Consider the following 23,685-nt stretch of genomic DNA (forward strand, 5'->3'; position numbering starts at 1 on the left):
ACCACACACGCCGATCGAGTCGCGCACTCCGGTGAATACATGTACTATCCAGGGCTGCCAGCTCGGCAGTGCATGTGTCTCGCGCAAATGCGCGGCGATCTGCTCGCTTGCTCGATCGCGGGCACAGACAACACCAACGCAAATTGCGTTACGCAATACATGGGGCCACGACAGCCTTCTTGGCTGTGTGGTGGTCCATCTCACGGTTGAATTTTGCACCTGCGGTGAAGAAGGCCCACTTCGGAAGGGACTTCCCTCCTGGCCCAAGGGGGCACTCGTAGGCAAAAAGTGTGCTCCCACTAAGACGGACAGCTTTGCGCCTGGCAGGCATCCGCGCGCATTCTCGAGTGACTACCACCAGGAGTGTTGGTGCGTGGTACTCTCGACTATTAAGTAACTACACACATCCTACGGATACTGTCCCTTTGCGGCGCAACATCGTAGCAACCCGCTCTCGCCCTACTTTGATCTTGTGGACCGTGCGGTGCTTGGTCTCCTCGCGTCTTTTATTTTTTGTGATGCCTTCCTCTTGCTTTCACGGGCCACCACGCACGCTCATTTTGCAATCACCTCCGCTCAGCACACAAGCTCGCCATGGACTCCAACAACAAGCTTCCTGCCACGACTCCTGCTGCCAAGCCCGGACTGTCCATCCAGCCGGCGATCGACGCGAACTCAAGCAACCCTGGTGCCAAGTTCGCCCAGAAAGCGGGTGAGGTGCCGCCGCCTTCCAACCAAGACAGCGACGGCTCGTCGGACGAGGCGAGGAAGAGCGCGCTGGCGAAGCAGTTTATCGAGTCCCAATCGATTACTGGTCTGGGTCGCCCGCTGGTGTTTCGGCGTTAAAGAAGTAACCAGACTTGGACGATTTAAGGAGGTCTGAAGCCTGTGCAGGGAGACCGGTCGACTGAAATGAAATCTGTTGATTTATGAGTGAGTCATGGTGGCGTTCCAGAATGTGCTACCCTCTCGTTTCGCCCTTAGTATGCATTACGCCAGCAACACTAGTGCTTTTTACTGGAACTTGCAAGTTACTTGTACTTACAAACGACCTCAACAAAATGCTGGCTTGCTTCATTAAGCGAGGTTATCCTTCTACCGACAGTTTGTTTTGCTTTTCTTCATCTCGCGCGACTTCTTTTGTGCTTGACGGAGCAATCTACCCGAACTAACGGATAATGCCGAATAGAGCACTTTTCCAAATAGTATACCTAGACCAAATTGTGTACCTTTTTGGCGGTACTCAAGTAATAGTGTACCGTACCAAATATAATACCGTCACCATCAGCCACCAATGACCAGAACCAACAATTTTCTTGGTCGGCTATCTTCGTTCTGCGTTTTACCAGTCCCTACAAACCCCCAGCACCCAAACTACTCCCAGTGAAGATGCCGTCGTCATGCATGCCTAAGTCAATGGCCGAGAAGAAAGAGGTCGTTCAGTGGATCGAGAAAAACGGCGGTGTGCCCACCCCAGCCGCTGCTTACTTCAAGAACGAGCGCGGCTGGAAGGTTTCCGAAAGTTTTGCTCAAAGTGGAAGGAGCGCATTGGAGAACATGCTAACGACGTGAGCGACAACGGAGGTGCCCTCAGTGAGGATTGTTTCGGTGAGTTTACGATTTCGGGTCTGTGTAGGACTAGAATTAGTGTACCGATCCAATTTGAGTACCGTTTGGTAACTGAAGGTACATGTATAATACATGAATTGTGTACCGTATACAAATTGGCATTATCCGTTACAATCACTCTCAACGGGTGCACAACGACAACACGAACACCACCAGCAGCGTCATCGGTGACCACCTCACAATCATCAAAACTTACATCTTGCATGAAAGGTGTAAGCAATTTAGTTGGGATACAGTGCATGTATGTATACGCTCCCCCTAAAAATTTGCACACCAGATCTTCAATGGATACATGCTCTACGAACCTTCAGGCTAGAGCTAGACGGCAGGGTCCCCAGAGATTGATACGATGAATGCAAAGAGCAACATATAGTGTTCGCACAAGCGTTAGCTGTACAGTGTTGCAAACGCTAGCGTCTGCGTTGTTAGGTAAAGCAACAGCTACTAACGTGTTGGTGAAGTTAATCGGATTTATCCCTACATCATTCGCTCTCTAATATGCGAGCTCGTTGTTTTTTTAAATCTGTCGCCATGACAAGGTTCACGACACGTGCAGCTCACGATCAAGCAGTTCAGGTGAATCGCGCCGACTTTAGATTATGCTTGGCGATTACAGTTTCCTCCGAGGACTAGCAGCCCCTGGTGCCTTGCAGTAGTTCTCAGGACTGTTGTTTCATTTTGCTCATTGTTTCAGTATTAATAAGTAATAATTTTGTTCTTCTGCAACAATCCGGATATCGCGATGTGCACTTACGCAGATATTTCTGGTGGCTGTGTGTATGGTCCTCCACGAGAACGGATTTCAATTGAGAAACTAGTAGCCTCGAGCAACGATTTCATAAATGATTCGGAGGCTACGGCAGGGTGCAAACAGTCAAACACGTGTACCAACAGCATTAATTTAACAGTTCGTTAGTGTACCGCTAAAATTATCAGACACCTTTGCGGGGTACACTAGTAACATATCGACACTTCCCAAACGAAGGTATATTTCTTCCATTAGGTGCAAATCATTCACCTGGATGACTTCAACGATTCATCCGTTAACACGTTTAATCATGAAGAATATGCAGTCAAGAGCCCACGTACTCAGAAGCAAGACGAGACTGCGGTCAAGTGCATGCCTGCACAGAAGTTGTTCTATTACCGCGCGAGCGATACACGATGAACAAAAGTAACCTACTCAAGGTTTTGAAAATTGTTATCGCTTTGAGCGTATTCAACGTCGAGACAGCAGGCGACCCAGACCAGTAATCGATTGGGACTCGATAAACTGCTTCGCCAGCGCGCTCTTCCTCGCCTCGTCCGACGAGCCGTCGCTGTCTTGGTTGGAAGGCGGCGGCACCTCACCCGCTTTCTGGGCGAACTTGGCACCAGGGTTGCTTGAGTTCGCGTCGATCGCCGGCTGGATGGACAGTCCGGGCTTGGCAGCAGGAGTCGTGGCAGGAAGCTTGTTGTTGGAGTCCATGGCGAGCTTGTGTGCTGAGCGGAGGTGATTGCAAAATGAGCGTGCGTGGTGGCCCGTGAAAGCAAGAGGAAGGCATCACAAAAAATAAAAGACGCGAGGAGACCAAGCACCGCACGGTCCACAAGATCAAAGTAGGGCGAGAGCGGGTTGCTACGATGTTGCGCCGCAAAGGGACAGTATCCGTAGGATGTGTGTAGTTACTTAATAGTCGAGAGTACCACGCACCAACACTCCTGGTGGTAGTCACTCGAGAATGCGCGCGGATGCCTGCCAGGCGCAAAGCTGTCCGTCTTAGTGGGAGCACACTTTTTGCCTACGAGTGCCCCCTTGGGCCAGGAGGGAAGTCCCTTCCGAAGTGGGCCTTCTTCACCGCAGGTGCAAAATTCAACCGTGAGATGGACCACCACACAGCCAAGAAGGCTGTCGTGGCCCCATGTATTGCGTAACGCAATTTGCGTTGGTGTTGTCTGTGCCCGCGATCGAGCAAGCGAGCAGATCGCCGCGCATTTGCGCGAGACACATGCACTGCCGAGCTGGCAGCCCTGGATAGTACATGTATTCACCGGAGTGCGCGACTCGATCGGCGTGTGTGGTGCCGCCGCACCGCGCTGATTACCTACTACGGAACTGTGAGCTTAGCTGTAAACACCTTTGTAAGCGTCCAGCATAGCAGACGTACACAATGTCGCATCAGCGTAAGAGTGAGTGGTGTGTACAGTACGTGTGTACCAGGACAGGATAGAGCGCCGAGATTGAGCAGCATTACGAACACTGTTGTTGACATGGGCGCCGGACAGAGGGTTCTGCGCGAGTTCCCACAGGTGGCGGTCTGTCTGGTCTATGGCTTCGCCTTCGTCGCGGTGCCACCAGGAATGCAGGTGTCGTTGCAGCAGAGTGATTGTGCTGCCCACGGACGGCTGGTCTCGGAGTGCACGGCTCATTTGCAAATTTGCAGCCCACGACAACCAACGCAAGCTAAGCCAACGCACACGCAGCCATGACCCCCTCCATGGTGGCCACTCGCAACGCGCTCCCGCTCAGCACCCCAGCGACGCTCATGTTCGTTCGCGAGAAGACCGACAAGACCAGCGACGACACGTGCAAGGCTGACGTCGTCACCGCCTCGGGGCCCCGCGACTCGACGGGAGCCAAGCTGTCGCGCAAGATGAAAGATCTGTTCCGGAGCAATAAGGCCTCCAAGCAAGCGCCGAGCCCCTCGGAGCAGCGCGAGAGCAGGAAAGAGGCGCAGCGCCGGCAGTACATCGCCTCGTTGGCGCTCGTTCGCACGGGGTTTAGATGAAGAGAATGCAACGTGATCGATAGCCGCTAGATTTGTCTGCGCGGGGCGCAGTGCCTCGCGTGACCAGTAAATATGACTCGCCCTATTATCCCCCACTCCTTGTCATCCATTGCACGCGTCCAGCATATGACGGGCGAGCGCCACTACGTGTACAACTCGCTAACAATCGCGCTTCGTTCCATCTCCGGCGCTAACGATCCACATGCGCTGAGAAATTCTTAACTCTCAACCTCGATCTAGTCGCCGTGTTAGTGGTACGCACCCGCCGGTCTTGGTACCGGTCCGGTAGTGCTGTCGGCGCCTGTACACTGTATTGCCGCCAGCTAACCTGACGCCGACCATCATTCGCGGATACAGTCCTGGCTCATCTCGGTGTACAGGATAGACAGAGCCAAGCCAACTTTCAGACGCAATCACGTCCGATTATGCTGTCCCAAACAGACAGGATATGCGTGTCGGACCACTGGACTGGGCAGTGAGCGCTTGGGTCGTTCGCATTTCGGCAAAGACGCTGGAGGAGGTGACGGAGGACGCGCGCACGCTCAGGTCGCGTCGCTCCCAGCAAATCCAGCCGCGAATCTAGGTGCTGGCGGTAGACTGACCGACGGCGCTCTTCACGCGATCGCGGACACGCCGCCGCACGATGAGCCGGCGCTGAGCCATTGGCTGTACCACCACTCGGATTACCCCATCTTTGCACTTCGCTAGCCGCCACACGGAATCGGCGCCTTGGCTTCTCCGCGGGGGGTTAGCCTCAGCCTCCTTCCTTCGATCACTTCTTCGCGCTGACTGGAACTTCAGTTCCCTTCGCTCGAGCCGCGGTCGATGCCGGAATGACGGCTCGGTCGCACGACGGGAGCGACGCGGTCCTCACTTTCCAATTCGCATCGCACCCCTCCACTCGAGCAGCTCCGCGCCTGAAGCCCCATCGCCCCACCAAACCGAAAGATGAACGCCCACACGCGCTTCGCCCTCCCGATGAACACGCACGGCAACCTCAAGTACCTGAGCGACAAGGCGCAGGCCCACGCCGACCGCGCCGACAACCAGACCCCCGAGGCCAGCGCCGCCGCCGCGAAGCCACGTCGCGACTCGTCGGCCTCGAAGCTCGCGCGGAAGATGAAGACGCTGTTCTCGGACAAGAACGCGAAGGCGGCGGCGGCGACGCCCGAGGAAGAGGCCGCGGCCAACGAGCGGAAGCGCTCGACCATGAGCCGGCTCATCGGCTCGCACGCGTTCGAGCAGATGGGTCGACGACGCTAGAGCGCGCTGCGGCAGCGGCCCCGTCGTGACTCTGTGGCTACTCAGTAGACAGTAGTAGTAGCCGCTACTGTGGCCCAAGCTTCATGACTCATGAGGCTTCGCTCCTCCTTGTACAAGTATCTATATATCTACTGACTATCGAACACGACGACTTCGAGCAGTGCTCGAGCGGAGAGCACAGCTATAATATCTCGCAGGAATCGTAATACGAACTACTTATCATACATGTATCACCCTCCCTGCTTTGCCAAGTTGTCAGTGCAGTGTGGCAGAGGTCGCAAACAGAGGTTCACGGGTCACCCTACCCGTCCGACTGGTATGCAGATCTGGTATCGGGCACCTGCACCCGTCCAGCAGGTCGGGTACCCGTATTCGGGCGGGCGGGCACCCTACTTTCGGGCACCCGTTGCGAGCTCTGTGGTGCAGGGCTGCAGAGGTTATTGTTTCCATCGCGGTCCTCTGCCATGATGGCGATGCCGCATAATAACATGGGTCTAGACAACAAGTTCATAGTTTCATGAAAGCCCAGCCCCTAATTTAAAGTTGGCGTCTGCTTCTGCTTCGACGCATTGGATAGATCGGCGGTGCCACAGCGGGAGAGCCTCAAAGGATAAGGAGGTGTGATGGAAAGCTTAGTCCCAGCGAACTACACTCGTGGAATCGCTTTCACCTCCCCGTATGCTCCCTTTTTAAAAGCAAGCAGAAGGTTCGTCCTCGTAACAAAAGCACTCCTTCGGGTAAGACTCGCCACATCTTCATTGCCTTGACGGAACTTCCGTCGATAGCATATCGCAAGTCGGCGGTCTTCACAACGTGGTAGAAACGACTTTGTGGGATAGGCTGTTATAGATGCAATTACCAGTGTCTGGTAGACTCACCAGCCACCCACGCGGCTAGCGGTGAAGGCGCGAAGTTGTACGGTCGTCTCTCTCGTCGGTACAAGCTCTGGCCTCCTCCTAAAACGCGGGCGGCTTCGTACAGTGTCTCCCGACACGCACTTCGATTTCCCTCTCGACGTCTTATTATTTGTTATGAAACTGGGTTTTAGGCCTCTAACGCTGGTTCATGAGCATGGCTGCTCTTGAAATCATGAACTGTCGCCACACCACATTTGCCGTCTCCTTGGTCACCAGCTCGGTCGAGGCTTTCTGGTCAGGCCTCTTGACCGGGATCTGGTCCTTCAACTTGAGCGCCAACAGCTTCGCCTGCACGGGGTCGACTTGCTTCTGCTTTGCCTTGGGCTCAACTGGCTTCGCAGTGGCGACGTCGCTCTTGGCCACGGCCGGCTCCGCCGCGTCGTCCACCTCGATGGTGTTCTGATCTCGGATGAAGAAGAGCGTGCTGAGCGGAAGTGCGTTGCGGCTCGCCATAATACTGTGCGGCTGCTTCTGACTTCGTTGCTGGAGGAGTCGAAAGCAAATCTGCAAATGAGCGACGCAGATCAACGGGCGGTGCCGACCGGCTGTCGATTGGGCGGTGCCCTGCAACGCTACAGCAACAGGCGTTGATACAGTAAGAACGTAATACTGTGCTGAGAATTGCTCAGGAAATTGGGTAAGGCCGGAACGACTTTGTAGCAGCCTTGGTTCCCAAACACCAACGAGGTGAGAACGAGTTCTGGGCGTGTAATAGCGGTTCACACACTGCGAGCCGGTGAGAGGCTCGTAGTGGTCCTGCAAGCCGAATACAAGTGAGCTTCCTCACACAGAGACCAATTAACCCTTGAGCGGTACACTTGCAGTCATCCATAGAATTCTTCACGCTAAAGACGGGCTTGCCACCGTATGAAAAACTGGTGGTCTCATATGCTTTCGGCCCTCCCACTCGACGGTGTGCAATGCATGGTCTCGTCGATCTCAGACCCTGCGCGCATCAACTTAGCGTACAAGGCACCGACTTTGGGAGACGACGTCGCGTATGACACTGGATCTTCTTGAGGGCACATACTGCACCTAGTTCTACCGTTAGAAAAGACCTAGCGTAGCGGTCTCCGTTGAAACGTGGCATCATCGCCGTGGCGCTGTCAGATCGCTGCTCGACCGAAAACTACAAGTATTAGTGAGTGGAGGGCCCTTTTCAATTGTGGCCACTTTGCGACTGCACACGAGCTTAGCATCACTGGCTTTGAGCGTGTATTAGTAGTTGTGCGGTTGTGTTGGCTAATCGATGTGGTTTTGTCGAGTTTGTGTGCACTGCTATTCTTGCCGCTGATGGTGGCGAGGCCGTTTCTTCCTCTCATGTCAGCACAACTACGCGAGCTCGGAGCTTGCTGACGCTTGGAAGTGCACGTGCTGGGCGAGCTGATGCAATTTTCTCAGCAAGAGCGGCAGTCCACCAAGCAGGAGGATGAAAAACAAGAGCCGACTGTCATTTCTCGAAGGCAGGCCGAACTGGAGGCAGCGAATGACCGACTACAGCAAACAGCTCAGGTACCAACACAAACGTGTTTTGCTACGATAGACTCGTTTACAGCTTGCCCATAATTTTGTGTTCGATGTGTGGTAGAATTTCTCGATTGAATGGAAATCGTTCCTCGGATACGCGATGAAGATAAAACAGCAGCGCACGAGTGGTGCAACTGGGAATTCTCCCTCCGGTGAGAGAGACCTGGAGGACTTGCTGCTCAAAAGTCAAGGTGGACTTGTTTTACTGCGCGAGGTGCACAGCCGTCGAGAGCAACAATGGAAAGCTGTCCTTGAACGCTATGGATACGAGCACACTTCCCCGACCGCAAGCAGTGAGAGAGAAGACGCTAGTCCGGATTCGGATCTCCTGCAGAAGCAAGTGGCGAGGCAGCCGCAATGGCTGCAAACTCTCAGCTCAAAGCTGTTGGTATTCAATCAGCAGGTGGCGGCCACTTCTCACTGTGCTGTGAAAAGATCACAGCTGACGGTTGACCATAACCATACACAGACTAGTAGAATGTTGCCAACGCAGTCGCTAGTTCTGGCGAAGCAGAGTGCCCATGCACTGGAGACGCACCACCGACTCGTTCACGCCTTGGACTCCGCTTCGGAGAAGCCGTCACCTCCTGACTTTGTGACTGTCGACGATGTGAATAAGTTGTTGCAGTTCCATTACATGAAGCACCAGCAGGCCGTTGTGCTAGAGCGATTCTGTACTCGTCTCAAGTGGCTACCCGTAAGCCACCGCTTCCATCTACGGCAGCGCATGTTGGCGCTAATCCACCAACAGAAAGTGAAGAACACGCCACGACCGAACGGATCAACGGCGTACCGCAATAGCAAAGATCATATCCACTGCCCGTTGTTCATGATGTCAACTTCACACTTCATCGCGGAGATGAAATCCTTGGCACAGAAGTTCTCTTTGTCCTTTTCTGAGGAAGTTGACATCCGTGACAACAAGGCAAGCGTTGAGGAATTCCAGATCCTTAGACAAGGTGCTGACAAATTTCTGGCTTCTGCAGTGAGCGCGTTTCCACCTGACAATACCATCAATTTGGATGCGAATTTAGAAGTGAGCTTGGAATCGTTAGTGCACGCGTATACCCGGAATTCTCGATGGGAACTCATTCAGCGCGGGTATCTTCGCAACTGTGAGCCTGGCCAGGGAGGCATTGCAGATACCTTGATCGTCCTTCGCAACGACCACAAAATCGACTCGCTCTTGGCAAACGAGTGGGAGCTACTCAGTCTGGATGACGTCGGATACCTTTGCGTGAGACTCGAGGCGCTCTCCGGAGCGCACATGAATCGCGCTAAAGTGGACGTGACAAAATCCGAATCTGCTGCAGCCGGGAATGTTGCCTCCTTTGAAAATCGACGTCAATCTGGGCAGGCTACAGGAGGAACTGCAGACGATGATGAAAGTGGCAACGGAGATGAAACTCCATCGTCCAAGCCTAAAACTGGTTTACCGCGTCCATGGAACCCCGATGCGGTGTATTCTCTCTACGTTATGCGCGTATCGTCCTGTCGAACCAAGCGATTGAGCTTGTTGCGCCTCTTGAACTATCTTCACTTCGTCCAGCTCTGCCAAACCAGTTCATTGCAGAGTACTGCATATGTAGAAGGTGCGTTCAAAGTCACTTCTGGCCTTAAACCTCCACTTCATGGGTCTGTAGAAGGAGCCACGACAAGCCCGTGGGTGGTAACGAAGTGTGATAAAACTGGAGACCACATTGTTATGCGAGCAACGATCGCAGGAAAAGAAGATATTGACGACGAGGAAAAGGACGACAACAATTACGGACTCCAGGAATTCATTTTTGCTGCTGCACGGCGCGACTTGGAAGTATTGGAGCTCCAAATGCTGCGGATAGCGAGTATTTTTATTTTCAAGCAAGAGTACGATAGTCTCCCCACATCTCCACGCAAACACAACAACGTCAAGTATGACAACGACCAGGATTCAGACAGCTTTGTGTCAACCATTGACCGGTTGCAGGTGCTTCGAGACATCTACGACTGCGAGGTTGCGTTCCAGCAGGCCAAGGTGCAGTTGGTGGAGAGGCTCCTAGATTTTGGCCTTGAATTTGCCCCAAGAGCTCAAGACGTCAGCGAACTTGGCTTGGCACCTCAAGACGATCAAACGGAACCATTCACAGCTATTCTGTTTCCACTGCTGCAGCGACGGCCTCTAATAGAATTTTCGCACGCGTACTTTTTTGAAAGCTACGTGGCGGAGACGCTGCTGCTTGAGCTCCAAGCTTCACTCGTGCAGCAAATGGGGCAGCACTTCCAGCGCTTGAAATGGTGCGGTCTTCGAGAGCTCGCTTTTGGTGAAGAGAGTGGCGAAGATGACGAAAAAAGCCAGTGGGTCTGTCGCCAAATTTTGGGATCTCAAGCCTTGGTCCAACTTTATAGCCAGCAAGAAGAGCTAGTGCGTGAAGCTGACGAGAAATGGTTCACGGCCACTTCTATCGGCGATTTTCATTCTCTTCAGCATGTTCTTTTGGAGCACACATTGGTCATTTGGTCGCTGATCATCAAGTTGGAGCTACCTGGGCGGCCCATAAACTGTCTCGAGCGAACTGCAGGAGATTTGTTTATCGGTACTGGGTGGCAACTTGTTCTATCTCCGCAGTTACTGTCAGACGTTTGCCGAACTATTCATGAGCAAACCGGTGCGTCCCGTACCCTCACTGAGTGCCTAGCTAAGGCTATTGAGCTGGACGATTGGCGTCAACATCTCTCCAAAAGCGTCTACGAAGCTAATTTGCTTGAACGCCTCCACAACTTCCAGTTCGGCTTTGTTAAGCAAATCGCTGCGTTCGATACCGTAGTTGGAGGAGAGCAAGCGCGCCATCTTCCGTTCTTCTTTGACTTCGGCGAGTGCGACCGTATCAAATCTCTCCAGCCCATCGCAGTAGAATTAGAGACACCGATGTTCCACGCCACGAGTGCTACATCGGCCTCAAGACCCGATGGTCTGCGTAGTGGTGAGAGTAGATCCATATCCGAGTGGCTACAAGCACAGCTTAGCGCTCTGCATAGCTGCGCCAGCGATAGTCGTGAAAATGACGATGTTGCTACCCAAGCTAAGCATTCTGAAACGTGGAGGCTTTCGCTGCTGTCACTTCAGCAGCAGTTCGTATCGTACATGACGGTAATCGTGGGCTATCAAGACGCCGTCGGTGCTGATGTGTATGAGTTCGCGGCATCGTACCCGTACGTGTGTTTGGCTAACTCGCTGGCTCCAGATTTCTCCTCTTCGTCCGACGAAAATTCAACGCTAGCGATGGACATCAACACAGTTCGCACGAAGTACGCGAAGGAGATTTCAGACAAAATGACGGAGGAGATGCGAACAAGCTGCTTCCCATACTGGAAACGACTCGAAAATCTCAAGCAGCAGCTACAGGAGCGCTTCACAACAGCCCCAAATCAAACTAGTGACGGGTTGAAAGCTGCGTTTGCGCTACTGCAACCAGGCCTCCAACTGGAGGTCGATATGGCTGCATGCAGTAAGTTCCTGAGTGACGAGATGAATCATCCGAAACTGCTCACCGCACTGAATGACCACCTGCAGCGCCTCCGAAACGAGAAAATACTCATGCAACAGCTGAGTCCAGCAGCCCGCGCTAGATGCGCATTCACCACGCGCTCGCCAGCAACCAGTAGACTCACGAACGAAATTCAAAGCGAGGAAGACCAACCTTCTGGCCTGACGAAGTGGTTACTCGTCAAGCTGCACCAACTCAAAGAGGATCTTCAAATTCACGAGCGCCCGAAGGTGGAACAGCTACTGCTAACACCACCGGCATTGTCCGTCACGCCTCCAGCAGCAACCCAGCGCGCGAAGCGAAATTTTGGAATGACTCGTTCCTCGGAGGAATCTAGTCTGGATGTTCAAACGCTACTGCAGATAATTCCAACATTTCGCTGCTTACTCCAAACATTTGCAGTAAGTTACGAAAGGCCCCGGCGAGATACAACTGGCGGGGCTGCCAGCGCCCATGCCGCAAGACTCCAAGAACACCGGGAGGAAACTCTGCGCGTCCTGCTATCCATTTTCGACCAAGTCAGCTGCACGTTGGACTTGTTGCGCATTCGATGTGGCTCACGCTTTGCTACGACTCGATATACGTCGTCAGGCAGTGGTCTGCGTTTTGTGCCCATTGAGACGAGCTCTGAAAGCACCACTGGAGGTGTGACGACTGGTCTCGCTCGACTCGAGCGTTGGCAATCTCAATTCCATTATGAAGTGCGCCAATTACTCGACAATATCACAAGCAGGCTGAGCCCTGAAGCCGCCATAACCACCGGTGACTTGTTCGACACTCATCCAGAACACTTGAAGAGTCAATACTACGCCTCGCTCATGCGCCAGGAGATGTATACAGCCCTTCAGGAGGCGACCGTGCATTCAATACGCATGCTGCGATGCACAGCAAACTTTGCGCTGCTGCAAACCTACCAGACAAATGCTGGCATTCGCGTTCGAAAACGCCGACAGCACTTGGTCGCATTCCAGGCAGTCTTGGAAAACATCGCCGCGGAAGTAGCTACGCCTACGAACGTGCCTCGCGAGAAAACAGCTATGGCCACAGAAGCGAACGGAAGTAAGGGCGGAATGTCAATGCCAGCAAGGATAAGGCGACTTGTTCAGTCCGGTGAGAAGGCCTTGTTTGGAGAGGCTCGACCACGCGAGCGTGAGCGTGAATGGCAATCTTTCAAAGACGCTATTGGCAAGTATGAGCCGCGTGACAGCGCGTATATTGCGGCAATCACTCGCTTGCTAGAGCTTCATCGGGTGTTCATCGACGAAAACTGCCGAGCTTTCCTGCGCCTTGAAGAGGGGGCCGCTTCACCCTCACTTACTTCGCAATGTACCGCAGAAAATCAGGCTCTAGCCACTTTGGATGATCTATGGGAGCGCTTTCAGCTACCGGCTTGGGATTCTCTTATAGGAGACGAGGTTTCGTTAACCAACGGACGATCAACAGCACCGGTTGTCGGCGGCAAGAACCTTCACATGAAAAGGCGCCTGCTTGGAAATGCTGAGCTTAGCATTGGAGCCGCGTCGTCATCTGGCACGTCGTCGGAGTTTTCATCGCCAAAAGATTTGTCCTTTGCGCTCCGTAGTCTACACATGGGTTCTGCTACAGCGCTCGTTCAGTTTTGCAGCACCGGTGTGCTCGTCCTTCCAGCTCCAAGCAGCATCGAAGATCAGCTCAGCTATCTTCAGATATCGGTCGAGCTGACGTGGGTCAATGCGGACATGAATGAGCTCGAAGATCACTACAAGAAGTTCATACTTCATCGAAAGACACATCGAGAGCACCAGCGAGTGCCGAGTGCCACCCCCCGAAAGCCTCCAAAATGCCCACAAACATTATTAGGACCATCGTGCTCGACAGCAGCTTCGTTGCTCTTGTCACTGAACAAGTACTTTCATGAAGAAGGGGTACAAGTGCCTGATGGTAAAGCCCAGCAGTCAGAGTCACCATCTAGCGGTACCAGCGTGTCACCGGTTCGCAAGCCAAAGAAACAAGAACCCACTCCAGTATTCGTCATTCCAGCTCCCGAGATGGCACAATTCCTTGGTGATATCACTGCGAAGTGCGTTGAACACAGCCAACAGCTTCTTGATCTTCAAAACACGGTCATGCAGCAACTTCGCAACCAATTTCAGGCTGTCACGATGGAATGCCAGAAAATAGAGAAGCAATGGACAAAGGCGCAAGTTGAAGAGCGGATTCGACGCGAAGCCTTTGCAGTAGATCACGCGTTTCACTTGTACTTCGAGGTGGAGGCTCTGCGAAAGCAGCTTGGGGTGCTGGAGGCACGCAGGGAGCTGGAGCAGCAGATACTGCGGTGTGATCTCAACGCCGAATACGACGAAAAACTGCGTGTGATGCATGCGGAGCTGCTCAACAAGCAGCAGAAGTTCGCCGAATATCGCACAACCATGCAACGCGAGCTGCAGTCAGTGATCCAAGGTGCTCACTCGCAATTCGTTGACCAACTTTTGGACTACTCCGGCGCGATTCCTTCGGCGACCAAAACCTCGGTGGCAACCCTGCTGCGCGGACAACAGGACGTGGTGAGGATAAAGAGTGAGAACGCCGCCATGAAGCAAGCGCTCTTGAAGGTCCACGCTTTGGGAGACATGCAGCAGCAGACTCAAAATGCTGCCCGGGATCGCGAACTCCTACTCACTCAGCGATTTGCCACAGCCGAGGCTCTCCAACGCAACGAAGTGGAAACACTGCAGGCGTACGTGAAGCAGCTTGAGGGAAACCTGAGTAAGCTGTCGCAGGAGAAGACGTTCTTCCAAGTGAAATGGACAACGGCCCAAAAGCAAATGGGAGCCACAGCCCAGAGGAGACGGGAAGCCAAAGCCCGTGCGTTGTCGGCATCTTACACCCGAACAATGCCGACAGCAGGAGCCACAAGTTCAGATGACGATGGTTCACCAGCGATCGTCACCAAGACGCGTATCCCGGTCGACGAAAAAAGCGACACCGAGAGCGCCACGGACACTAGCACAGTTCGTCCACCAACAGCTTCGAGTACTGGTGACGTCGCACAGAAGCAGAAACGCCAGCGCCTTGAAGCACAATACCTGAATACCACCCGCCATTATCAGAATGAAATACGCCGCTTGCAACAGCAGGTCACGCGCGAGATCCGAGAGAAAGCAGCAATAGCCGAGCAGCTCACACAACTGCGGCAGTACGAATCTTCAGCATCCATCCAGTCTCGAGACGGACTGCCTCTCATCGATGACCCGCAAACACCAAGAACTCCTCGTGGAGAGGACACACTCGGCCGTATCGATCATTTGCTTCCATTCACCCCGCGCAGGACGCAATCTGCATCACCTCGAACGCCGTGTAGACCTCTTGGCTGTGTAGCAGCACCGCCGGATCCGTCAGCTGCACCCAGGCGTCCAAAGTCGTCCTTTTCCCCGCGAGCCTCGTTGTTTCGGGCTCAGTTGACCGTCAGCTCTGGGTCGCAGCCTCCAGTAATCGTGCCAGGCACAAATGCCCCTGCTTCTGCGTCGAATGCTCCGTCTTCGAGGCCGGGTACAGCCAACAGCACCGCTGGAACGCCTGCGCGAAAGTTTCAGGTGGTCAAACGCGAAACGAACGTGGTGGGTGGCGTCGCGGGCGTGTCCAACGCCTTGTCGATCCGCGAGCCTTTGCCATATCGCTGAGCACGGCAGCAGCATCCCAACGATACAACTAACTACGCGGGTACTAGTATGCAGCGCAAAGTGAAGCATACATTAACCAATAATACAGTAGAGCATTGAAGCGCAGCAGCAGCTGCGGAGCACGACCGTGTCGCTCCCTCCGACTGCTTGTCCAGCCTTGGGGGCGGACGTGGCTGCCTTCAAACCGCTCTGAAGAAAGAGAGAGAGAAAGCGATACCGCACGACGAAATTGGAGGACGGGGGAGGCTTAACGCGACATAACGTCGCCTCAAGCCCCCCGTTCCTGCAGAAATGGCGCGCTGCAGTGAGAGGGAATGTGGACGCGATCGTCGGATGTTCACAGTGTGGCCCTCACGCTTACGAGCCGTCCTCCCTGCAAAACGAACACATCATCAGCCTCATTTTACCTCCTTGATGTGACAGTGCATCAAGACTCCTCGTACCAGTCCGGGGACATGCCGAAGTAGTCCTCCATGGCGTCTTCTGCGTCGTCGTCCATGTCTGCGGGCTCGTCCATCGTCTCATCGTCCATATCACTGTCGTACGTCAACCTTCAGCAACAAAAACAATAAAAAAATAAACGTGTCAGTATCTCAACTCCCCTCTCCCTCTCCCCCCGTTCCACCCTCGCAGCACTCACCCCTTGCACAGACACGTGAAGTACAGCACCTTCTTCTGCACCTTGTTGTAGAAGAAGTAGTTGAACGACCACCTATAATAATAATAATTACCAGCAAAATAACACCAATCACACACGTAAATAACACCTCGCCCCCTCCCATAAATAACACTCGGCACCTACAGGTTCCCGTCCGAGAACGGGTCCGAGTCCATGTCGGGGATGTAGCTGTACACGTCGCACTCGTCCAGCTTGATGGCCTCCGCGATGCCCTCCCACATCTTCTCCACGAAGCCGTTGCCCTCGCTCTCCAGCAGCTCGGCCAGGTCGTGGTTGATGCGCTGCAGCGCTATCCGGAAGTCGGGCTGCTTGCGGAACTGCTCGGGCCGCGCGGCGCTGAAGTCGTAGTCCGGGAAGCTGGCGTTCATGGTGGAGATGAGCGTGATCAGCAGCTTGCGCGTGGCGGGCGCCGCGATGGGCCCGAGCGGCGACGAGCCCAGCAGCTCGGCGTCGGCCGCCTCGATCTCCTGCTGGTAGAAGAGCTCGAGCGACTTGGCCAGGCGCTTGTCGCTGCCCGCCTTCTTGCACGAGTACGTCTCGATCTTGCCGGCCAGCACGCGGTCGCCCACCTCGTAGTTGCCCAGCACCGAGTTGAGCCACGACAGCTGCGGCTCCTCCAGGTACTTCATCGTTACGTTAACGTTAGGTTGGGGTGGGGTGGGGTGTCTGTCTTGTGTGTGTGTTGCGTCTTGTTGCTGAATGACTTGAGTTCAGTATGCTGACGCGTGAAGCGTCGACGCCAAATTTCGATCTGATTCTGCAGGGTTCCCTGCGCAGAACTTATACGTAGGGAAATTAGGGAGCCGCGCAGCTGACGCTTTCGTTCGCGTCTGGCGCATAGAGAGTCAAGATGTTTGCTGGCGGATGAACCCACACGCACCCTACCTGTGCAGAACGCATATTTCCGAAAACAGCGCCGTTTCTTTACGGAGTTCAAGGTGACTAAGCCATTCTCACGTGCGCCACACCACTGTATGCCGCACATGGCCCAGAATAACCGCACCAATCGGTCCACAATAACCGCCCAGCCGTTACAGTAAGGTTAGTGTACCATCATGCGGCGCTCGGCGCTGCGGCGGCCCGAGAGCCTGACGGACAAGTACCGCATCCTGGGCAAGATCGGCGAGGGCACGTACGGCATGGTGTTCAAGGCGGAGGCGTACTCGTCGGCGCTGCTGCCGCGGCCGTCGTCGTCGGCGGCGGCGTCGGGCGGCGCCGAGGACGAGGAGCCCATGACGTTCGCCATCAAGCTGGTCAAGTCGCACAAGGAGGGCAAGAACGACGTGGTGCTGTCCAGCGCCACGGTGCGCGAGATCAAGCTGCTGCGCGAGCTGCACCACGACAACGTGGTGCACCTGCACGACGTGCACGTGGACCCGCGCGACAAGTCGCTGGCGCTCGTGTTCGAGTACGGCGACCACGACCTGCACGACATCATCGTGCAGAGCAAGCAGAAGCCGCTGGGCGAGTACACGCGCAAGTCGCTCATGTTCCAGATCCTCAAGGGCGTCGACTACATGCACGACGCCTGGGTCATGCACCGCGACATGAAGCCGCAGAACATCCTCGTGGTGGGCCACGGCCGCAAGCGCGGCCAGGTCAAGCTGGCCGACCTCGGCCTCGCGCGCATCTACAAGGAGCCCATCAAGGCGCTGTCCGACGTGGAGCGCGTGGTCGTCACGCTCTGGTACCGCGCGCCCGAGCTGCTGCTCGGCGCCAAGCACTACACCAAGGCGGTGGACTTGTGGGCGGTGGGCTGCATCTTTGCCGAGCTCATCAACACGCGCGAGCTGTTCTGCGGCAAGGAGGTGGAGGGCTCCAACGCACCCTTCCAGAAGGACCAGCTGGACAAGATCTTCAAGGTGCTGGGCATGCCCACGCCGCAGACCTGGGAGGGACTCGAGAACTTGCCAGAGTACAGCCACGTGGTGCAGATGGGACGAGAGCGGAAGTACCCGACCCAGTCGGAGCTCAAGAATGCCGTCAAGGTTGGGCCGGGTCGCGCAGGAGCTGCACTTCTGGATCTGCTGTCTAGACTGCTGGAGTATGGTGAGTGGAGGCTGCTTTTCATGAACTACCTGGACTCTGGACTCCGTTGTTGAGGTGTACTGTTTTGTTTGGCGAGTAGACCCGGAAACGCGCATTACGGCGAAGGAAGCGCTAGAGCACGAGTACTTCAAGGAGATCGTACGTGTTTCATGGGGCACCGGTGCTGATGTTCCCGGCCTAACCGCGTTGTCTGGTGTTAACATTTGACTCCTACCAGGAGCCTGAACCGCGGGACTGGGCTTTTGACGAGCCTGGCAAGGAACCTGTTTCCTTCCGCACCCAGACTGTGGAGCCCGTAGCGGAAGAAAACCTCCCGTGGAAGAGCAAAAAAGACGGCGCACCAGGAGCTGACGGCAAGCCGTCTGATGCTGCTGGCAGTCCTCACCGAGACGGTTCCAGTAGCCGCCACAACGATCATCGCGGACGTGATGCACCATCACGAAGCCGCAGTCACCATAATTCGCGAGATGCGCAGCAGCAACCTCAGCGGCGCAACGATCGTGGCAACGCTGGAGACGCTAATGCTCGAGACTCGAGAAGCAGAGGACCTCCTGCTGGAGGAAACGCGCAAGGTGCTGGAGGATCTGCGTGGAGAGAGCGAAGTTCCGGCCGCACTGGGGCAACTGCAGCGCCCAATGCTGGCACGGTCACAGGAGCCAAGCGACCAAGTGGTGGTGAGCGCCCAACCAGCGCTAGTTCAAACCGCCCACGGAGTCCGAAGCAACCTCGGCGCCGATGAAGGAACACGCACGTCCAAAGAATTAGTCTACATAGGACTTCCAGTAAGAAAAAAACATTACCCACGTCAAGTGTCTGTATTTGATAGACATCTTGTTAACAGCATTTTGCAAAGCTTCTTCATCGCTTCTTCCCTTAGTTCTTCGGAGTGGTGTCGGCCAGCAAGCGCTCGAGTTCGATAATGCTTTCCACGAGCAGCTCCTTAAGTTGAGGAAGGTCCTTGCGGTAGCTGGAGAGCTGGAAAGCAGAGCCTTCTTGCTCGATTCCGTATCCAATGCCGTAGCAGTCCTCATTCACAGGTCCAAAGCTGCCACCCTCGAGCGCCGGACTCGACAGCGTGCTGGTCGACAGGATAATCTTGCTCATAATCTGATGAGCCGGTAACGTGTAGAACTCCGGTACATCAATTCCCTGCAGCTCTGCCATCGCTCGTAGCGCGAAGAGGTGGCGGTCAAAGCCCTGGCCCATCACGCCATTCTTGGTCAGCTCGCTGTGCTTCGTCACGGCTGCGCGCAGAGCGTTGGCCTTGTCAGTGTCCGACGCAGAGGCATCGGTCATGGTACGCACGAAAGCCACAGCTTCGTTCGTGCAGCTGCGAACAGTTTCGGTGCGACCGTGCTTGAATGCAGCAGTACTTGCGCTCTCGTACGTGGCCACGAACTTCTGGTGGAGTTTGAAGTGCGCCAGTTGGATTGTCATCTGCATAAGCCCGTCCGTGCCGATGTTGTACTTCTTGCCAACAGCGCGAGTCACGGGACTCTCAGCGCACGCAACCAGCAAACTGGACGTCCACTTATCGTAAGTCTTCTTTGCCTCGTTCAGCAGCTGCTTTGTCTCGCCGTTGACATCCCACGTGAGCTCCTTGGGCTTAGCTTGGCTGTTCGCCTTCAGCACCGGGTACTTGACGCTGTCGCCGTACAACTCGTTGAGGTAGCGCAGCACAGCCACACCGTCCCCCCAGGCGTGCTCGAAGTTCACCGAGGCCGTGCCGTTGGCAGCAATGATCAGCTGGAAGCTCTTGTCGAACCAGTGGTTCGTACCGTCGCCCACCAAGAACGTGCGGCTCACTTCCTCGGGCGTCGCAGGGGACTCGTGTTCCAAACTCACCACGAACAAGGCACTGTCGATCTGCTCTAGCGACGCCTTGTTGACGCCCCCACTTGCCTCCAACTTCTGACGAGCGTTGGCCCACGCGTCGCGGTTCATGGTCGTCATCAGCCCCATGCCAGGGTCGTCGGGCGAGCTCTTCGTCAGCGGCTCGGCCAAGATGGCCTCGATATTGGCCAGAATCTGCTCGTCCGGGACGGCGGCCCCGTCGTCCGTGAGCACATCGAACGTGTAGAACTTGGTTCCTCTCTGCACGACAAGGTGCTTCGACCCGGGCGACACCTTGAGCTCGTCCTGGCCGAGCTTGGGCAGCCTCGTGCTGGAGAACAGGTTCTTGTACTGGGACATGTCCAGCGGGTACGCGCCGAGCGCCGCCGCGCCGTAGAAGCTCACGCTCTCGGGCAAGAGCTTGCAGAAGTACTGGAAGGCCGTGGTCTTGCTGGTTCCCGGCTTGGTGTGGAAGATGTCGGGCTCCAGCCGCTTGTCGCGCAGCGTGCGGTGCACGCGCACGGTGGAGGCGATGAGCGACGCCGCGCGCTGGCTCTGCGCGTTCTTGGCGGGCACCGGGTCCATCTTGAGCTTGATCTGCGGGTTGTAGTTGACGGGCAGCGGCTGCCGGTCAGTCAGGTACATCTCGAGCCACCACTGGTTGATGTACGACGTGTGCTTGTTCTCGGCGTCGCGCGCCACCAGCGCGCGGTGCAGCTCGGGCCCCACGCCGCTCTGGAAGGCGGTCACGGCGCGCTGCGTGTCTGCGAGCTGCTGCGCCGTCACCACGGGCTCCACGGCGGCCAGGTAGCGCGCCAGCGAGTCCTCGAGCTTGGGGATCGGCAGGCGCGTCAGACTCTTCTGGAAGTGGTAGGTGGGGATGACCGTGTCCTGCACGTAGCCGCTGGCGGACGAGAAGGCGCGACGCAGCGCTGGCGCAGAGCGGAAAGCGGCGGAAGCCTGCAGCATGTTTACGGGGAGGAGCTGCGCACGGACGAGCGGATCGCGGAGTGCGTGGAAGATCGGCACGGCCGTTGACGTACGCTTCAACACGTCGGATTGTGGGCGAAAACCCGACGTGCTTCAACGTCGAAAATTGTTTTTGTTTTTCAAGAAGTTGTATTGGAGGAATGGTTTTTTGTTGAACGTATGGCAAGAACAAAGAGATATGATAGGCCAATAGATCTATTTTATATGGTCTGATTGGATAATACAAAGGGCAACCAAGGGCCTTTCAACTGAAGGAAAGAAGCCATAGCTACGCCGGCTGCAACGAGAAGCCGAGGGATGTGAAGGAAGCAGGCGATTCTTGATGCCATCGCTTCCGAACTGACAGCCAACTAAATAACCTACATCTATTTGCAACAGGGGGAGTGGCGGTAATTGAGTTTTGCCACACCAGTATTTTATCAGAGTACATTCCCGTAATTTATTGCCTACATCTGTTACAACCAACTATACAATTGTCGCTCCACCCTGCAGGTTTTTGATAAGTAGCGGATTCGCACTCTCATTCTCAAGCAAAGAAACACTGGATCAACCGTATCAGTCATGGTCGACAACCGCCTCACCCCAACTCGCCCCTCGGCTACCTTCACGTCCCGGCAGATTGTCGGGTTCGTCTCCAAGCTCTGCCTCGATGAAGAGGACATGGCTCCCGGCTACAAGGCATGCGGTAAGTGCCGTAACTACACCAGCGGGACGGGCAACTCTGACCTGATGTCCCACGTCCGCTCTGCCCACTCCAACTTCGAGGTGGACATGCGGAACGTGAGTGCTGGGGAAACTGGCACTCTCGTGTCGTGGGTGAGCCAAAAGGGCTTCAATCGCTACTCGTGGCTTCGCTGGATCGTCATGGTCAACCTACCGCTATCGTTCTGCGAGTCCGAGCTGAGACACATGTGTGGTACTGTTATTATTGCTATTTATGTGTTTACAACATGACTAACTGTGATAATTGATAATGAAATCTAGGTTTACGAGCCTACCCGACGTACCCTCTCTGTCAACAGGAGAACGTGAAGCGGCCGTGGAGAAGTTCATCGGCGCGGAGAGGCTACAGCAAATGGGCTTCATACTGGGCGGATAGAGCCATGGCCCAGAGCACTACCTCGCGGTGTATGGTTGCCACAAGACGCCAGGTGAACCGCGCTATCTGCTGCTCTCCGCGCCTCCCATGAAATAGGAGGACGATTACTGCATTACCACCGAGAGCCAAATGGCGACGATTGCTCCATTGCTGAAAACCCGGGCTGATTGCTTCTTTTTGGTTGGTGACAACTGTGCCGCCAACAAGCGGCTTGTCAACTTTATGGGCGTGGCGCGTGTTGGCTGCATTAATCACCGTCTGAATTCGACTATCAAAAAAACACCTAGAATCCCACCAAGGCGATCTGAAGAAGTTACAAGTCCTGGTAGGTACGCTGCGAGCGCCCAAGCAAGCCTTCAAGCTGAGGTATGTCGTTATTTTTTATATTTCTCTTTTCTTGTTTATTTCCTTACTGTGATAATGTGCGACGTGTGCGAACCTGGAAAAGACACGACTAGCTCCGGTCCTCTGGCAGGAAACACGGTGGTCATCCACCTTTGCTATGTTGGGCCGGTACGTGAAGCGACGTGAGTTTCTCTTGGCCGACGACGAGGACATTGCAGATCTGCTATCGTTTGGAGGTACTGCGGGACGAGTTGAAGGATGTCGAGTATATTTCCAAGAAATTGCAGTCGGACGTCTTAACGCTGCTGCAGGCACGCGATCTGTTTGACGGACTACTTGATCTGAAGCCAGCTTCGCTTCATACCTGAACACGTGCATTTATTGTATCCGTTGTTGTATTTTAATTACGTATTTTTTGTAGCGTGTGACGCCTATGTTGTGCACTCTCCTGCGTTCGAAAGCGGCGTCGGCAGGGTACTGGCCCAGAAGGCTGACTCTTTTGCGCGGGACGAACGCGCGACGTTGCTTCTGTTCAAGCGTGCGAGAGCTGTAGCGGTTCCACAACCTGCACGCACGTAGAAGGGAGGGCTTGTCGATCGCATTCAGAAGCGCCGAAAGGGAGTGGTGTAGTGGGCCTAGTTTGGCTCACTGCTACGGCTTACACGTGTGCTACGTGTATGAGGAAGAGTTAGCTTTAGATTTACTTGCGTTAATTATACTTTAACACACAAGTATAATATAAATAAAATAAAGACACCAAGTAGCTTAATTAGGGCAAAATGAGAACTCTATTGTTTGTAAATTGATCCTCCTCCTAAATCTACTAAAAGCTCATCTGCGCGTTATGAGGTGATCGGGGTGCGTGTCAGCAGCAGGCATTCCATAGATACACAAAGACAGCGATTTTTTGCGCATTTCTACAATCCAAGCGAGATGTCTAAATAGGAATATTAGAATTGACGTGCTTAAATAGGATAAAAGAACTTGAAAATAATACTTTTTTCTCTATGCCTGGGTTCCTGATGTACATAGATTTCTGCGAGAAGTGTAGAACTTGTTAGGAGCATCTTGTGCGAGCGTTGGAATGATTGCTTGTTGGCGTTCGATCGCTCGAGGCGGTACCGCTCAATCGACACTGGTGATAAACAGAGGCCTGTACGTTCAAACCATAACGCTGGTATTGTCCCGAAAAGAAAGAAACGACGCGGCCACCCTCAGAGCTCCGAGGTACGCGAATAGGGCAAAGCCGCCCACAAATGGCTCCAATACAACCAGGCCTTGCGCCATCCGTGGTAATCGATCGATCCCTGCTTCCTCTGATTTCATTTCGTCATCAGTGAGCGGAAAAGATTAGCCAAAGCCCTGCACTTGTTGATAGCAGCTAACATAGCATCCACAATTCG

At 54.6% G+C, this 23,685-nt stretch overlaps 10 protein-coding genes across 12 annotated transcripts; 6 read left to right on the top strand and 4 right to left on the bottom strand.

The window, feature by feature from the left end:
* Positions 1-594: 594 nt before the first annotated feature.
* On the top strand, positions 595-846 carry IUM83_03964 (uncharacterized protein; the record flags this gene model as incomplete). Its single annotated transcript, XM_067927999.1, has 1 exon — positions 595-846. The coding sequence occupies one exon, from the start codon at positions 595-597 to the stop codon at positions 844-846; it is 252 nt and encodes an 83-aa protein (XP_067793918.1).
* A 2,002-nt stretch (positions 847-2,848) lies between these two features.
* Positions 2,849-3,097, bottom strand: IUM83_03965 (uncharacterized protein; the record flags this gene model as incomplete). Its single annotated transcript, XM_067928000.1, has 1 exon — positions 2,849-3,097. One exon carries the CDS (start codon positions 3,095-3,097, stop codon positions 2,849-2,851), a length of 249 nt encoding a protein of 82 aa, XP_067793767.1.
* Positions 3,098-4,094: 997 nt separating this feature from the next.
* On the top strand, positions 4,095-4,397 carry IUM83_03966 (Minor histocompatibility antigen H13; the record flags this gene model as incomplete). The annotated part of the gene is made up of 1 exon (XM_067928001.1): positions 4,095-4,397. One exon carries the CDS (start codon positions 4,095-4,097, stop codon positions 4,395-4,397), a length of 303 nt encoding a protein of 100 aa, XP_067793919.1.
* A 948-nt stretch (positions 4,398-5,345) lies between these two features.
* IUM83_03967 (Nef-associated protein 1) lies at positions 5,346-5,660 on the top strand (the record flags this gene model as incomplete). The annotated part of the gene is made up of 1 exon (XM_067928002.1): positions 5,346-5,660. The coding sequence occupies one exon, from the start codon at positions 5,346-5,348 to the stop codon at positions 5,658-5,660; it is 315 nt and encodes a 104-aa protein (XP_067793920.1).
* Positions 5,661-6,712: 1,052 nt separating this feature from the next.
* Positions 6,713-7,030, bottom strand: IUM83_03968 (uncharacterized protein; the record flags this gene model as incomplete). Its single annotated transcript, XM_067928003.1, has 1 exon — positions 6,713-7,030. One exon carries the CDS (start codon positions 7,028-7,030, stop codon positions 6,713-6,715), a length of 318 nt encoding a protein of 105 aa, XP_067793921.1.
* A 906-nt stretch (positions 7,031-7,936) lies between these two features.
* On the top strand, positions 7,937-14,722 carry IUM83_03969 (Replication factor C subunit 3; the record flags this gene model as incomplete). Its single annotated transcript, XM_067928004.1, has 4 exons — positions 7,937-8,089; positions 8,166-10,378; positions 13,703-14,472; positions 14,718-14,722. 4 exons carry the CDS (start codon positions 7,937-7,939, stop codon positions 14,720-14,722), a joined length of 3,141 nt encoding a protein of 1,046 aa, XP_067793922.1.
* A 922-nt stretch (positions 14,723-15,644) lies between these two features.
* On the bottom strand, positions 15,645-16,595 carry IUM83_03970 (RNA polymerase III transcription repressor MAF1; the record flags this gene model as incomplete). Its single annotated transcript, XM_067928005.1, has 4 exons — positions 15,645-15,660; positions 15,731-15,838; positions 15,928-15,999; positions 16,090-16,595. 4 exons carry the CDS (start codon positions 16,593-16,595, stop codon positions 15,645-15,647), a joined length of 702 nt encoding a protein of 233 aa, XP_067793723.1.
* Positions 16,596-17,021: 426 nt separating this feature from the next.
* IUM83_03971 (CMGC/CDK/CDK8 protein kinase) lies at positions 17,022-18,754 on the top strand (the record flags this gene model as incomplete). 3 transcript variants are annotated; one of them, XM_067928007.1, is made up of 4 exons in its annotated part: positions 17,022-18,015; positions 18,095-18,153; positions 18,233-18,375; positions 18,612-18,693. In XM_067928007.1, 4 exons carry the CDS (start codon positions 17,022-17,024, stop codon positions 18,691-18,693), a joined length of 1,278 nt encoding a protein of 425 aa, XP_067793720.1. The 3 variants fall into 3 exon arrangements, with proteins under 3 accessions (XP_067793720.1, XP_067793721.1, XP_067793722.1); XM_067928008.1 differs by having other exon boundaries at positions 18,233-18,754; XM_067928006.1 differs by lacking the exons at positions 18,095-18,153; positions 18,612-18,693 and having other exon boundaries at positions 18,233-18,240.
* Positions 18,755-18,888: 134 nt separating this feature from the next.
* On the bottom strand, positions 18,889-20,817 carry IUM83_03972 (Choline/Carnitine O-acyltransferase; the record flags this gene model as incomplete). The annotated part of the gene is made up of 1 exon (XM_067928009.1): positions 18,889-20,817. The coding sequence occupies one exon, from the start codon at positions 20,815-20,817 to the stop codon at positions 18,889-18,891; it is 1,929 nt and encodes a 642-aa protein (XP_067793991.1).
* Positions 20,818-21,399: 582 nt separating this feature from the next.
* On the top strand, positions 21,400-21,937 carry IUM83_03973 (uncharacterized protein; the record flags this gene model as incomplete). The annotated part of the gene is made up of 2 exons (XM_067928010.1): positions 21,400-21,749; positions 21,823-21,937. The coding sequence occupies 2 exons, from the start codon at positions 21,400-21,402 to the stop codon at positions 21,935-21,937; spliced, it is 465 nt and encodes a 154-aa protein (XP_067793719.1).
* Between the last annotated feature and the right edge of the window lie 1,748 nt (positions 21,938-23,685).

This window comes from Phytophthora cinnamomi, assembly GCF_018691715.1.
Source record: "Phytophthora cinnamomi strain GKB4 chromosome Unknown Contig27, whole genome shotgun sequence".
In the NCBI taxonomy this organism is placed as follows: domain Eukaryota; phylum Oomycota; class Peronosporomycetes; order Peronosporales; family Peronosporaceae; genus Phytophthora; species Phytophthora cinnamomi.